Here is a 12,248-nt window from a genome sequence, read left to right on the forward strand (position 1 = left end):
GATTCTTAGAATAGTTAAGTTGTATGCAGCATGGTGCGAGTTGCAGTACAGTAGGTTTCTGCTTGGCTTTCCTACCAGCGATCTGCTGCAATGTGTTCACAGGTAGGTGCAGGTAATGGACGGACGTAACTGTGCTGCTGCAGCATGTGTGTTTATGAAAGAAAGTGTTGGGATTGCGAAAAGGGGTAGAAATTTTAAATTACGGTTTAAAGTGCATACTAATAAACAGAATGGCTCACAAGAGGTGGCAAAGCACTCAAGAATGAGCAGCACTAACTGGATAACATCATAGACAACATGAGAGTACAGCACTTTGAGGACAAAAGATGGTTGCTATTAAATATAGAGGAAGTTGAGATTTTTTGTACTTTAACACAGGAGTGCACCAGTGTGTTAAATGTGAAGACTTAAGTGTTCAAGGGACATTTATGGACCCACTTTAGTGATGTTCTCCTTGAGGAGCAGCCAGCAACTTATTCTCATTAGAGGCATTAGATATAAAATTTTATGTTGGTATTCGAAATGGATGCACACAATGAAACAAAGGTGTTGTATAGGTTTTTATAATTTTCTAGTCCTTGAAATACAAAATTTACAGATTTTATGATAGACAGTATTATCATTTGGGGCTGTGCTACATTACAGTATAGTGCTTATCTTTGGTAGGTAAAGATGGCTGCCTTTAGTTTACAAATATGCCTTGTGAGAGTATGATGCACCAATGTCAGATGTTCTAGAATATGTTTTATGTTTGACAATGCATGGTTGCTGCTGACTTTTTGCTTCAGTTTTGAAGTAGTAACTAATTTATCTGCACTCACCGAGATATGTATATAAGTGACTCAGAACACGTGCAGGTTGAACTTCTATGGGAGCAACTTCAGCTATTGTTTGGACAGTAATATCATGCTGTGCTAATTTTTCCCTGATGTCATCACTTTCAGCTAATATAACAACCTGCACAACAACATCAGGTTTCTTTTCAGAGCACAATCTGCGATTTAACGGATCAAGCTCTCCAACTGCCAAGAAACCCTGTGCAATGCAAATGAGACAAGAAATCAATAAAAAGATTCACCATTAACACCAGCAACATAATAAAATACTCTTCAGAAGTTAAAAAATTTCTTTAAAAATTTGTTACAATCTTCCAAAAAAAATTCCAGACACTGCACTAGCTGCTGACAATCCATTATTCCAAGATTATGCATGACCAGTTTGCGATACTGTTATCACATCTTCAAATGAAGAAATACAGTAATTAAAAACCTCAGAGAGATAATTATGGTTTGCAATGTATCTCATCATCTAAACTCTAAAATATGAGTCATGAGAACATTGTCAAAGCTGTGGACTAAGTACAGAATCCTGAAACAGACATAATTAACTATTACCTGAATTAATATTTCTTACTTAATGTCTCTCATGCACTTGCTAAATGACCCTTAATTGTGAAGATTATTGTTAAAATTTGTCCTTTTATAATAAGCCTTAAGATGGCTACCTGGCTGTCAGAAATAATATCATGGCAAGAAGTGGACATCATTTAACTCAAATCCTGAAATCTCATGGAATAGTCATTTCATGAGGGGAAACTTCAAAAGACAATGAGATTATCTTTGACATTTCCCGCTTCATCTTTGTCCCATACATTCTCACAGAAGCTGGATACATCTCATACTGGCATCTGAGTAACCCGCCCTCCCCAACCTACACCTCAGTCCACACTGAGGAAGGAACTGGTAGTTCCAAAAGCTAGGATGGTTTGTTTCTATTTCGGTATGTGTCTATCAACAGTGCTAAGAATTTTGGCTGTTGAAGATAAGTATTGGCCAGCCAGTCTGTCTGTATGTCTGTCGCACAAAATTATTAACAGATGAACTCTTGCAGACATACAGATTTATCAATTGTTCCTTAAACTTTCATTTAAAGTACCTCTTCTATTTTTGCTTTAACAAGAACCATTTGTATGAAGTCATATCGTTGCAAGCTGTGCTACATGTAAATGTGGTGTAAAGGTTAGCGTTGTTGGCTGACATGTTGTGGGTTGTCAGTTCATACCTGATCACCAGAAATTATTTGCTATTTAGCACTTATTAATTCTGGAAGATTCTCGAAATTTCTTATGTTTATAATATTTCCAGAATCTGGAATGTTTTAAGTTTGTATAAATAGTGGCACTCTCTATCCTGACGGTCATTTCTGTTCTGTCTGTATGGTGGTGTTTGTAATAAATGTGCTTTCAATACTAAGTGTTGTACTTCATTGGAAACTTCGCCTTTGGATTAGAATTCAATTGTCGTTACAGCCTGACAATAATGATCTCATAAACTAGGTTAAAAAGTGATACAAACTCATGGAAAGAAATCAATTACATCATATTTAATTTGCAGCCTGTTTCTTTCCCCATTTAATATATTCATAACAATAATTTACAGCACAAGATAATCTATTAGGCAGATTTTTGAAGTGTAGTTTTAATCAAATGGTCAAAGAAACAAAAGAAGAAACTGTAGTAATGGTACCTCTTGCAGAAGCTTGCCCAGAATGTATAAAGACTGTGCCCACATAAAAGGACAACGACCAACAGCGATGCGTTTCTGACTTCCTGGTTCTTGATACTCTCCAGACACTTTGTCACCAGGCACTGCATAGAGTTCTGGCACCAGTCGTAGACCATCCTCTGTACGAATCAATATCTGCACAGAGAAAATATCTGGATAGAAATTTTGTTGGTAAAAAATAATATGTACCAGGAAATACTAAACTTTCCTACACAAATATTAGGGTCAATCAACTTACACAGCTCCATATAGATACAAGGATATGTCAAGAAATGCACAGACTGAGAAGGTATATGGTAAAAAGCATGAACTTGTTTGCCCTACTCACTCTAGATCAACATATTTAGAAGCGAAACGTGCAGCTAAACTTTGACCACTGGAAGTTACTGTCTTTTACAACAATATCACGTGTTCATAAAGACGGTTTGTGACCAGTACTGCTGCAGTATGTTCGAAGACTGTTCAAACTCTCTCAAGTTTGATGCAGTCTGCATATTAGTGACGTATGTTCAACAGTTACTTGTTAATTGAAAACTGATACATGGGTCATTCTACAAAATCAGGCACACTTTGTAAAAGGTTTTATTTATTTTTTTTTTAATTTGAAAATAATTAAGTTTTATATATTTTTATGTTAGCACAATCAAGTAAATCAGTACTCAAATACTGGTTCCAAAAAAATTATACTAAAAAAAAAAATAAAAAAAATAGGAAATTTATTCAGCATAGTAAAGAAGCTTGGCAGTAATGGAGGTGATAACTGCCTAAAATATCTGAATATTGGATAAGTTAGAGGTTAATAATCGTCACTGAATTATAAAATGAATCATCGAATGGAAAGATTTAGGTGTTCCTTTTTCCCATGCGCCATTCAAGAGTGGAATGGTAGAGAAGTAGTATGAAAATGGTTCAATGAACCCTCTGCCAGGCACTTAAGTGTGAATTGCAGAGTAACCATGTAGATGTAGCTTTACTGTTTGTACTATTACAATATGAATATATCAAGATACAAATGGTACACCAGGCTAAAATATAACAATTTTTCAACTCATCAAAGTAGTACTGTCCTTGGTTATTGATGTTTAGTAGATTTAAAACTGACACGATTTCACATCGTTCTCCATGACACACACTCTTTTTAAGGGAGTACACACAAATTGCCTTAAAAATCTCAGGCCGTACCCCAAAAGAAGACTGTGCGTGCAGTGAATAGCTTTAAAAACTATAACACATTAGGCTATTATATGAAACATTAATATAAATTTAGTCAGCAAGCATATATGAGCTACATAATTCCATCACTACTTTTTAAAAAGTAAATAAAATGGGATCTTTTTGTTGCATGAGGCTAACCTTTTAACATTTTGAAAACCATCTTTAAAAATGTCAAGGTCTAGCTAAAAGATAAATTTCTCACTTATATAGGGACATTGCTTTTCTAATTTGATAAATAAGAGAGCTTATTTTATCATTTAATCCCTAATCAACACTACGTTACTAAATTCTCACCTATGGGAAAGTCAGTTTCCACGAAGATGAGAAATATTCACAAAATTAGATGTTGAGCTGCTTCTTTTGAGGTTAGACTTTCCTATCTCCTTAGTGTTAATTTACTATTAATGTATAATCAGTTGATAAAAATAACAGTTACTAATGATTAAAACTTACCCAAAACAGCTCAATAACAGAGGTGATGCTCATTAATGTCAATATTTCTTCTTGGCAATGTAATAACTTAACTCAAACTTTACAATTACACAAGCCACACTATAAACATGCCCTTTTTTAGAATGACCCGTATTAACAGCACAATGAACAGGAAAGTGTCAGTAACATATTACATCAACAATCCTTAAATGATAAACACAGGTACGGAGATTCTGAATTTAACATTTTTGGCTGTCAAATGAACCTTGTGTGTGTCTTAAATGACTAACACAGAGGAATCTTGCAGAAGAAATCCTGGTCAACTGTAAAGGCAGTCACTGGTACCAAAGGTAGTGGTCAGACACTCAAGGATGGCACTGGAGCCAAAATTGAGGGTAATAAGAAAAATCAGAAATGTTGAACTCTATCTTCAAATACTCCTTTACAAACGAAGAATCGGGAGTACTGCCCCAGTTTAATTCTTGAACTATTGTAAAGATGAGTAATATAAATGTTAGTACCAGTGGCATTCAGAAACAGCAGGAATTGCTAAAATCAACAAGGGCCCAGAGCACAGTGGTATAACTGTCAGTTGATATATGGGTCATTACAATGTCAGTTCAACCAGGGGCTCTAGCTCATTGTCTCAAATTTGACTGAAATTCAGTACACTAATTCTACCATGTGTGGAACACTCACGTACAAAAATTTGAATTCCCCTGCCAATTACTTCCAAAATTATGACTTGTGAAAGAAGGTGGTGTGACCCGTAAATTGCAACCCGCATCTGGCAATCTATCTTCAGACCCAACTTCAGGTCTTGGGGAATAACTTTGGAACTATTCCACACAGTCCACTGAAATTTTTACAACCCAGTAACATCCATTTAGAGAATACACTCCATGAATCAAAACACCAACAACATATTTCTGACAGAAAATAAAAAATTCCAAAATGAGATTAAAAAAATGTAATACGTTTAAAGATACATATTGTAGGTGTCCTCTGTGCCAAATATAATTCACTCACAAAGGGTATAAATTTTTTTGTGGTAAGCTTAATGGGGCCTAAACACACACAGAACTCATCGTGCCCATATCAGTCACAAAAACTGAGTTACATGCACACTTAAACACAAAAATTTGAAAAATTTTGTGCTACCACACTTTCGAAGTGTGGTAGCACAAAAGGGACAAGTGGTATCCAAGCCAAATTTCACACAGTGCATAAGTAGACCATAATGATATATATCTCAAAATTTCAGCATGTTATTGCAAGATGCTTGTGTACAATAGAAGTTGACAGATGTATTTGGTGATGTGGCCATTGTTCCACAACACAATTTTGTAAAAACATATCGTAAACTGTTCTGCCTCTTCTTAGCCTCTCCCACAACTGTTTAATCACTAAGCAACAACAGACAGACAGATTAACACAACCTATCATTAATGTTTACTGCACCTTAACTGCTAAAAACCAGTCAATTGTGCTTCGAACCCGTCAAATTGTACTGTCTTCCTGACACTGTGGTAGGAACTGGAACTGTCATAAGAATATGTTCAAAAGGAATCCAGCACCTGTCTGCCAAATGTGGCCAATGAAATGATCTTGCTGGTCCTGCTGGTGCCATGAAGTTCACAAATACATCACCTTCTGCTTCACAGCACTCTGCAACACATCCTAAGTACCATTTGTCATCATAAACAGCAATAACATAGCAACCTGGTTGTATGTTGCTGCTTTTGCTTCTGAATCCTGAGTCAGACACACTGTGAAGACACATGTTGTGCATGAACCTATAGTTATAACCGGACAGTCTGCTCATCTGCACATTGTCAGAGTCTGCTGGAGAGAAGTGATGATGGCTCCTTGTGCCTGCAACAGTTTTAACGTGTTCTAGTCTGCTTTTTAGCAACTCTTCAACTGATTTCACCTCATCTTTCGAAACATAGAATGATTGTGTGCCAGAGATATTTTTCTGTACCCAGGTAAATAATTGAAGAGATGTGAGAATGTGACCTTCTGTAGGGTGCTGCAGAGTAGCTTGTGATGCCATGCGCTTAATGGTAGCACCAATACCATCACATACATTTTTACCATGACTTGTTTCGAAAAAATTCCATTCTGCATGAATCTGAAAATCATGGTAATGCATGCATAAATTTTTGAGATTTTTACAGTTTTTGTACTGACTAGCTGCCCTATCACTTAAGTATTTCACAAAATGTATGCGAGGCAGCTTGTTTTTCACATATGCCATGACAGTGTGAATGTGGGCATGAACTGCAATGGCATCATGAATTAAACAGTCACTAAAAACGTACAGGTTCATGACAGACACATCACCCACCTGATTCACCTCTATAGTAAATCGCAAATGGCTGGAGAGTTGCTTGACTGTTGTCCCGATGATATCCTTGGGTGGCATCTTGAACTATAAATACATAATTTTCAGATAAGTCTAGTATTACTATAATTTCATCTTGTTTCAAATTATCCTTACAAAACTGGAGATAGGCCAATTGTGCTGTTGCTGTGAAGCTGTGTGTGGTCAGTTTGTCCGTTTTTTGACATTTCAACAAAATCTTCCACTGTACATTGCTTTGTTTCAAGACTTGTGCGATCCATGTGTGTCCACTCTTTATAAGAAACAAGTTTATCGTCATCCATAAGGAGTTCACCATACAGTTTGTTATTCATGTGTTGTGCAAGATTTGCCTTACCAGGACACTTTTCACACTTGTGTATCATGCACTGGTAGGAACTGATGTCACACACTAGCAGCTTCATTGCACCTTTGTAATCCAGACCAGAATCCTTTATAGCAGCAAACATCAGCTTAGCATTTTGATGGGTCTCACATACACAAACATTGTGTGTGCCCCTTGCACTTACAGGCACAACCCATTTTGGCCGAAGATTGAAAAAAGATGATAAACCTACTTTGGTATTGGGATACTTTTCCTTGAATTCTACATATAGGTCTGATATGCAGCATAGCAACAGTCTTTTTTGCATCTGTACACGTACATTTCCCATTTTCACTATTACATAGTCTTTTTTCTAGGCATTATTCGGCTGTAGTCATTATTTTCATAAAACTCCGACACTAGCACCTTTATTTCTGAACTCAATTGCTTACCCTGAGCCTGTTGAAGTTGTGGAAGCACTCCTTGGGTTACTTTTATTTTCCTAGCTTGCTTTACCATATATGTCGAAACATTGAATTCCTTTGCAGTGTAGTCAATAGACCAGCCGGAAGGTGCAACGGTAAGAATAGCTACTTTTTCTGGCATGTGGATATGCCACATTTTTCTTTCAAATCATGCACAATTTTGTCCAAATCAGAGCATTTCTGGCATGATTTCTGTTCCTTCGGAGCAGATAGTTCTTCCTCTTCCACCATTAGTGTGTCAGCTCTTTTGTGTTTTAATTCCATTTGAGCTTCTTGCAGCTTCTACCACAGCTGGGCCTGTCTCTTTTCCCAACTTTGTGTATCTTCATGGGAGACAAACCAAGAGCAGTCACTGAAGTATTTAATTGCTCATCCGCTGTGGTTGTTGGTGGCTGATACTCTTTGTCACTGTCATGTAAATTATCAGAATATTCTTCATTTTTTAGCAGTGTAACACACCTGGAACATAACTTTTGTCCTGGTTTCATGTTAAGTCCCATGTACTGATTCACTTTCAATACTGATTTTATATCAATTTCTCTGAGGCTACACTCCACTGTCTTCTTATGAATCCGAAATGGATCAAAACAACTTCTTTGTAGGAATTAACACTTATCCAGAAACACTTTCATATGATGGTAACAAACACTAAAGTTTCCTTGAACTGTACTTCTTGTGCCCACAGGGTGTATCACGGATCTCCATAGCAACAAATCTTGGTCCAATTCATCCACATCATACAGTACAAAGCGAATGCCACATGTTGTTCCATATGTTGTTTTACGACATTCAGATGCTTGCGCTCTACCAATACTGTAACTTGTTTGAACAAGCACCACTAGTACACTCTTCTGCCTCCATACTGACTTTCCACAACAGTACTGACCAGTCTGAACTAGAAACTTAAAAACATGACTAACCTGTAATTGTTGCTTGTTTCCTTTGTTGTTCCTGCCTAATAATGACTCATTCTGTCCCTGAAAACTACCATTGTTCAACTTTCTGTTGCCTAATGGTTCCCAACAATTGCTGCAGCTCTATCTGAAACAAGCTGCCTGCATCATCACTATTACTTGCTAAAGCATTTTAAAAGAAACATAACCAAATACATCTCTGTCAACTTTTATTGTACACAAATGCCTTGCAATAACAAGTTGAAATTTTGCCACATATTATATTATGGTCTACTTATGCAGTATTTGAAATTTGGCTTGGATATCACTTGTACCTTTTGTGCTACCACACTTCGAAAATCCATATTTTTCAGGCAATTTTTCAAATTTTTGTGTTTAAGTGTGCATGTAACTCAGTTTTTGTGACTGATATGGGCACAATGAGTTCTGTGTGTGTTTAGGCCCCATTAAGCTTACCACTAAAAAATTTATACCCTTTTTGAGTGAATTATATTTGGCACAGAGGGCACCTATAATATGTATCTTTTAACGTATTACATTTTTTTAATCACATTTTGGAATTTTTTATTTTCTGTCAGAAATATGTTGTTGGTGTTTTGATTCATGGAGTGTGTTCTCTAAATGGATGTTACTGGGTTGTAAAAATTTCACTGGACTGCGTGGAATAGTTCCAAAGTTATTAAGACCTGAAGTTGGGTCTGAAGATAGATTGCCAGATGTGGGTTGCAATTTCTGGGTCGCACCACCTTCTTTCACAAACCATAATTCTGGAAGTAATTGGCAGGGGAACTTAAAATTTTGTACATGAGTGTTCCACACTTGGTAGCATTGGTGTGCTAAATTTCAGCCAAATCTGAGACTATCAGCTGGAACATTTTCTCAAATTGGTTGAATTGACATATGTAATTTGCAGCTCAGTTAGACTCTCTCTTAATCGTAATGTAACACAGTTCCTCAGACAATAAACTATACCCAGTTGGTTGAAGAAGGCACAGGTTACACCCACTTACAAAAAGAGTAACCAAAAAGTCCAGACAACTACCATCCAATATCACTGACATCCATCCATTGTAGACTCTTATATATACAACCTTAGCTCAAAAGTAATGAGATATCTCGAAAGGAATGACAGTCCCCACACCAACTACTGTGGATTCTGAAAACAACGATCACACAAAACCTGTGCTTTTCACACATGATGTTCTGAAAGCTTTGGATCATGCTAATCAGGTGCATGTAGCATTTATTGATATCAAAAACAAAACAAAAAAGAAACATTTAACTCAGTACCAAACCAACGATTATTAACAAATGTATGATCAAACAAGGTATTGAACAAAATTTGTAATTGGACTGAATGTTTCTCAGCAGAGCAGGCACAGCACATAATCTTGTACGGAGAGTCACTGACAATAATTGTAGAAGTAGCTTCAGGTGTGCCCCAGATATGTGTGTTGGGAACCTTGCTGTTTATGCTGTACATTAATGACCTGGCAGACAACATTAATAACAACATCTGCAGCTACATACACAATCCACAAGTCACCATACAGGGCATGGTGGTGGGCACCTTGTAGCACTGCTAATCATTCCCTGTCCTGAAATCACAGGACACTCTCACCTTAACACTAAACTGGTTCTTGGCTAACAAATGTCTACCATGTAAACAAGAGAAAACTCAGCCTCTGCAGTTAGGACTGGCTAACGAGGTTAGGCTTTAAATCCATAAAACTACTTGGAATACACATTGATTCCAAATTTAACTGCCAACCCCCAATCAACCAGGTCTGCAAAAAGTTATCAAGAGTGTCCTATCTCAACTGGAAACTGTTTGATCTAGTGAATAACAAATATCTCAGAACAGCTTACTTTGGAATTTTTCAGTCTCATATATCTTATGGGCTGTTACTATGGGGCCACTCACGTCATGTCAGTGATGTACTACTGATGCAGAAAAAGGTGCTATGAATAATGTGCAAGACTGGTCCAAGGGAACTCTGCCCTCCCTTATTCATCAAAATGGAAATAATGACAGTTTTATTTATTTATTTATTTAATTGTATGGCTAGGGCCCTCCATAGGACAGGCCGTTCGCCGAGTGCTGGTCTTTCAATTTGATGCCACTTCAGCAACCTGCAGTCGATTAGGATGATAATGAGGACAGCACAACACCCAGTCACTGGGCGGAGAAAATTCCCCGACCCAGCTAGGAATCAAACCTTGGCCCAGAGGACTGACAATCTGTCACACAGACCATTCAGCTACTGGGGTGGAAGTAATGACAGTGATAAATCTTTATATTTATGCATCACTGATACATGCTAAAAAGGACAGAACAAAATTTAATATTAGAGAGAATATACACTTTCATGACACCAGAAACAAAGAGAGTATTGACATTCCTAGACATAGGCTGACAAAAATGGGCAAATCTCACAAAGTGAACTGTTTGAAATTATTTAACAAATTAACACACACTGCACTCAATACACATTTCAATAATTTTAAAAAGTAAACTGCACAAATGGTTAATAGACAATCCATAAGACAGTCTTACAGAATTCTTGGATACTTTTAACACAGAAATTGAGTTTTTAAGTCTATGATTGCAATACTGTACAACTGATTAATGTAGCATAAATAATTTGTATTTATTATGTAAACACTAATATAGCAACTTCTTATGTATCTTGACATCATTATAAAGCCTATTTCACTGAATGTGGTCAATGGCAAATAAAGAATCTGAATCTGAATCTTGCAAATGGAGTGAGGGAAACACAACTGTCTATATGCATCCATACAATCCCCGACTTCTCTTACCTTGACTCTATAGTCCTCACTTGAGATGTCTGTTGGTGGCAGTAGGATTGTTCCGAAGCCTGTCGCAAATGCCAGTTCTCTGAACTTTCTCAGTAGTGTTTTGCTGAAAGGATGTCTTCTTCCTTACAGGGACTCACATTTGAGTTCACAGAACTTGTCGGTAATACTCGTATATTGGTTGAACCTAACAGTAACAAATCAGACCTCTGAACTGTTTTGGTTGTCATACATTGATGACATCATGACTTGTACGTTGATACGCTTAAGGCTATTGGGAGCCATCAAGGACACTCCAAGGTAGGAGACCAGATACCCAATGCAGAGAGCAGGCGAAAGTGGTACTGTTTAGGTTACCGCAAATAAACTAGAGCTCTGGAAACTGCAGATGCTCTGGGCAGCTGACCCAAGGGAGAAGTTACACCTCAGAGAATTAACTGGTAACTCCAGTCACCATCTAGATGCTGTCATTGTAGAAGATGGCAACAAACAGGCACGTCTTAGCAGTGGCAGCAAGTTTTATACTTGCTCCTGAGAACTGCAATGTCATTGGGTTTACACGGGTTAGAGTACTACTACAGCACTCCCCATTCACAGGAGAACGGATGGCAGGGCCAAATGACATAAAACACTGTTGTTGCTGACCATAATAGGAGTGTCAGTGACATTTAACTTTCAGCTGAATATTACTGATATCAATCTTGGAGTATGTTAATGTAAAATTCAGAAGCGTCCCTACTTACCAAACAGGAGTAGGGGAGGAATCTAAATGCGGTTGGCCGGAGGTGCCCTGGAGGCGCAGAACGACTCACCAGATTGGCTGAAGCTTGTTAAGTGCCGGTGGATTGGTGGGTCAACTATAGGAAGGGAGAAATCACGTGCCACAATGATTCTTTAAAAAAAAAAAAAAAAAAAAAAAAACATGTTTTTGTATTCAGAGGGGATTCTCAGTCAGACTGATGGTGTGGCAACCCCATGTCACTCGTGGCCAGCCCTGGTAAGCTCCGACATGTCCTTTTTTCTCACTCTGAGTGCTGCTCTCAAGTTTGTGCTTCTGTTGAGCAACCACTTGCCTCCTTTGCTATTTCTAATGTTAAGAATTAGTCTTCGGTGCATTAATTAGTCTGA

General features: G+C 37.5%; 1 protein-coding gene across 2 annotated transcripts in view; it reads right to left on the reverse strand.

Moving 5' to 3' along the window:
* The window catches only part of LOC124605322 (probable phosphorylase b kinase regulatory subunit alpha), a 250,327-nt gene that overhangs the window by 149,418 nt on the left and 88,661 nt on the right, over nt 1–12,248 (reverse strand). For both annotated transcript variants that reach the window (XM_047136918.1, XM_047136917.1), the window contains exons 8-9: nt 2,526–2,699; nt 822–1,035 (exon numbers count right to left, since the gene is read on the reverse strand). In XM_047136918.1, the coding sequence (XP_046992874.1) occupies nt 822–1,035; nt 2,526–2,699 (388 nt within the window). The remainder of the gene's footprint in view (nt 1–821; nt 1,036–2,525; nt 2,700–12,248) is intronic.

Source organism: Schistocerca americana, chromosome 3 (assembly GCF_021461395.2).
Source record: "Schistocerca americana isolate TAMUIC-IGC-003095 chromosome 3, iqSchAmer2.1, whole genome shotgun sequence".
In the NCBI taxonomy this organism is placed as follows: domain Eukaryota; kingdom Metazoa; phylum Arthropoda; class Insecta; order Orthoptera; family Acrididae; genus Schistocerca; species Schistocerca americana.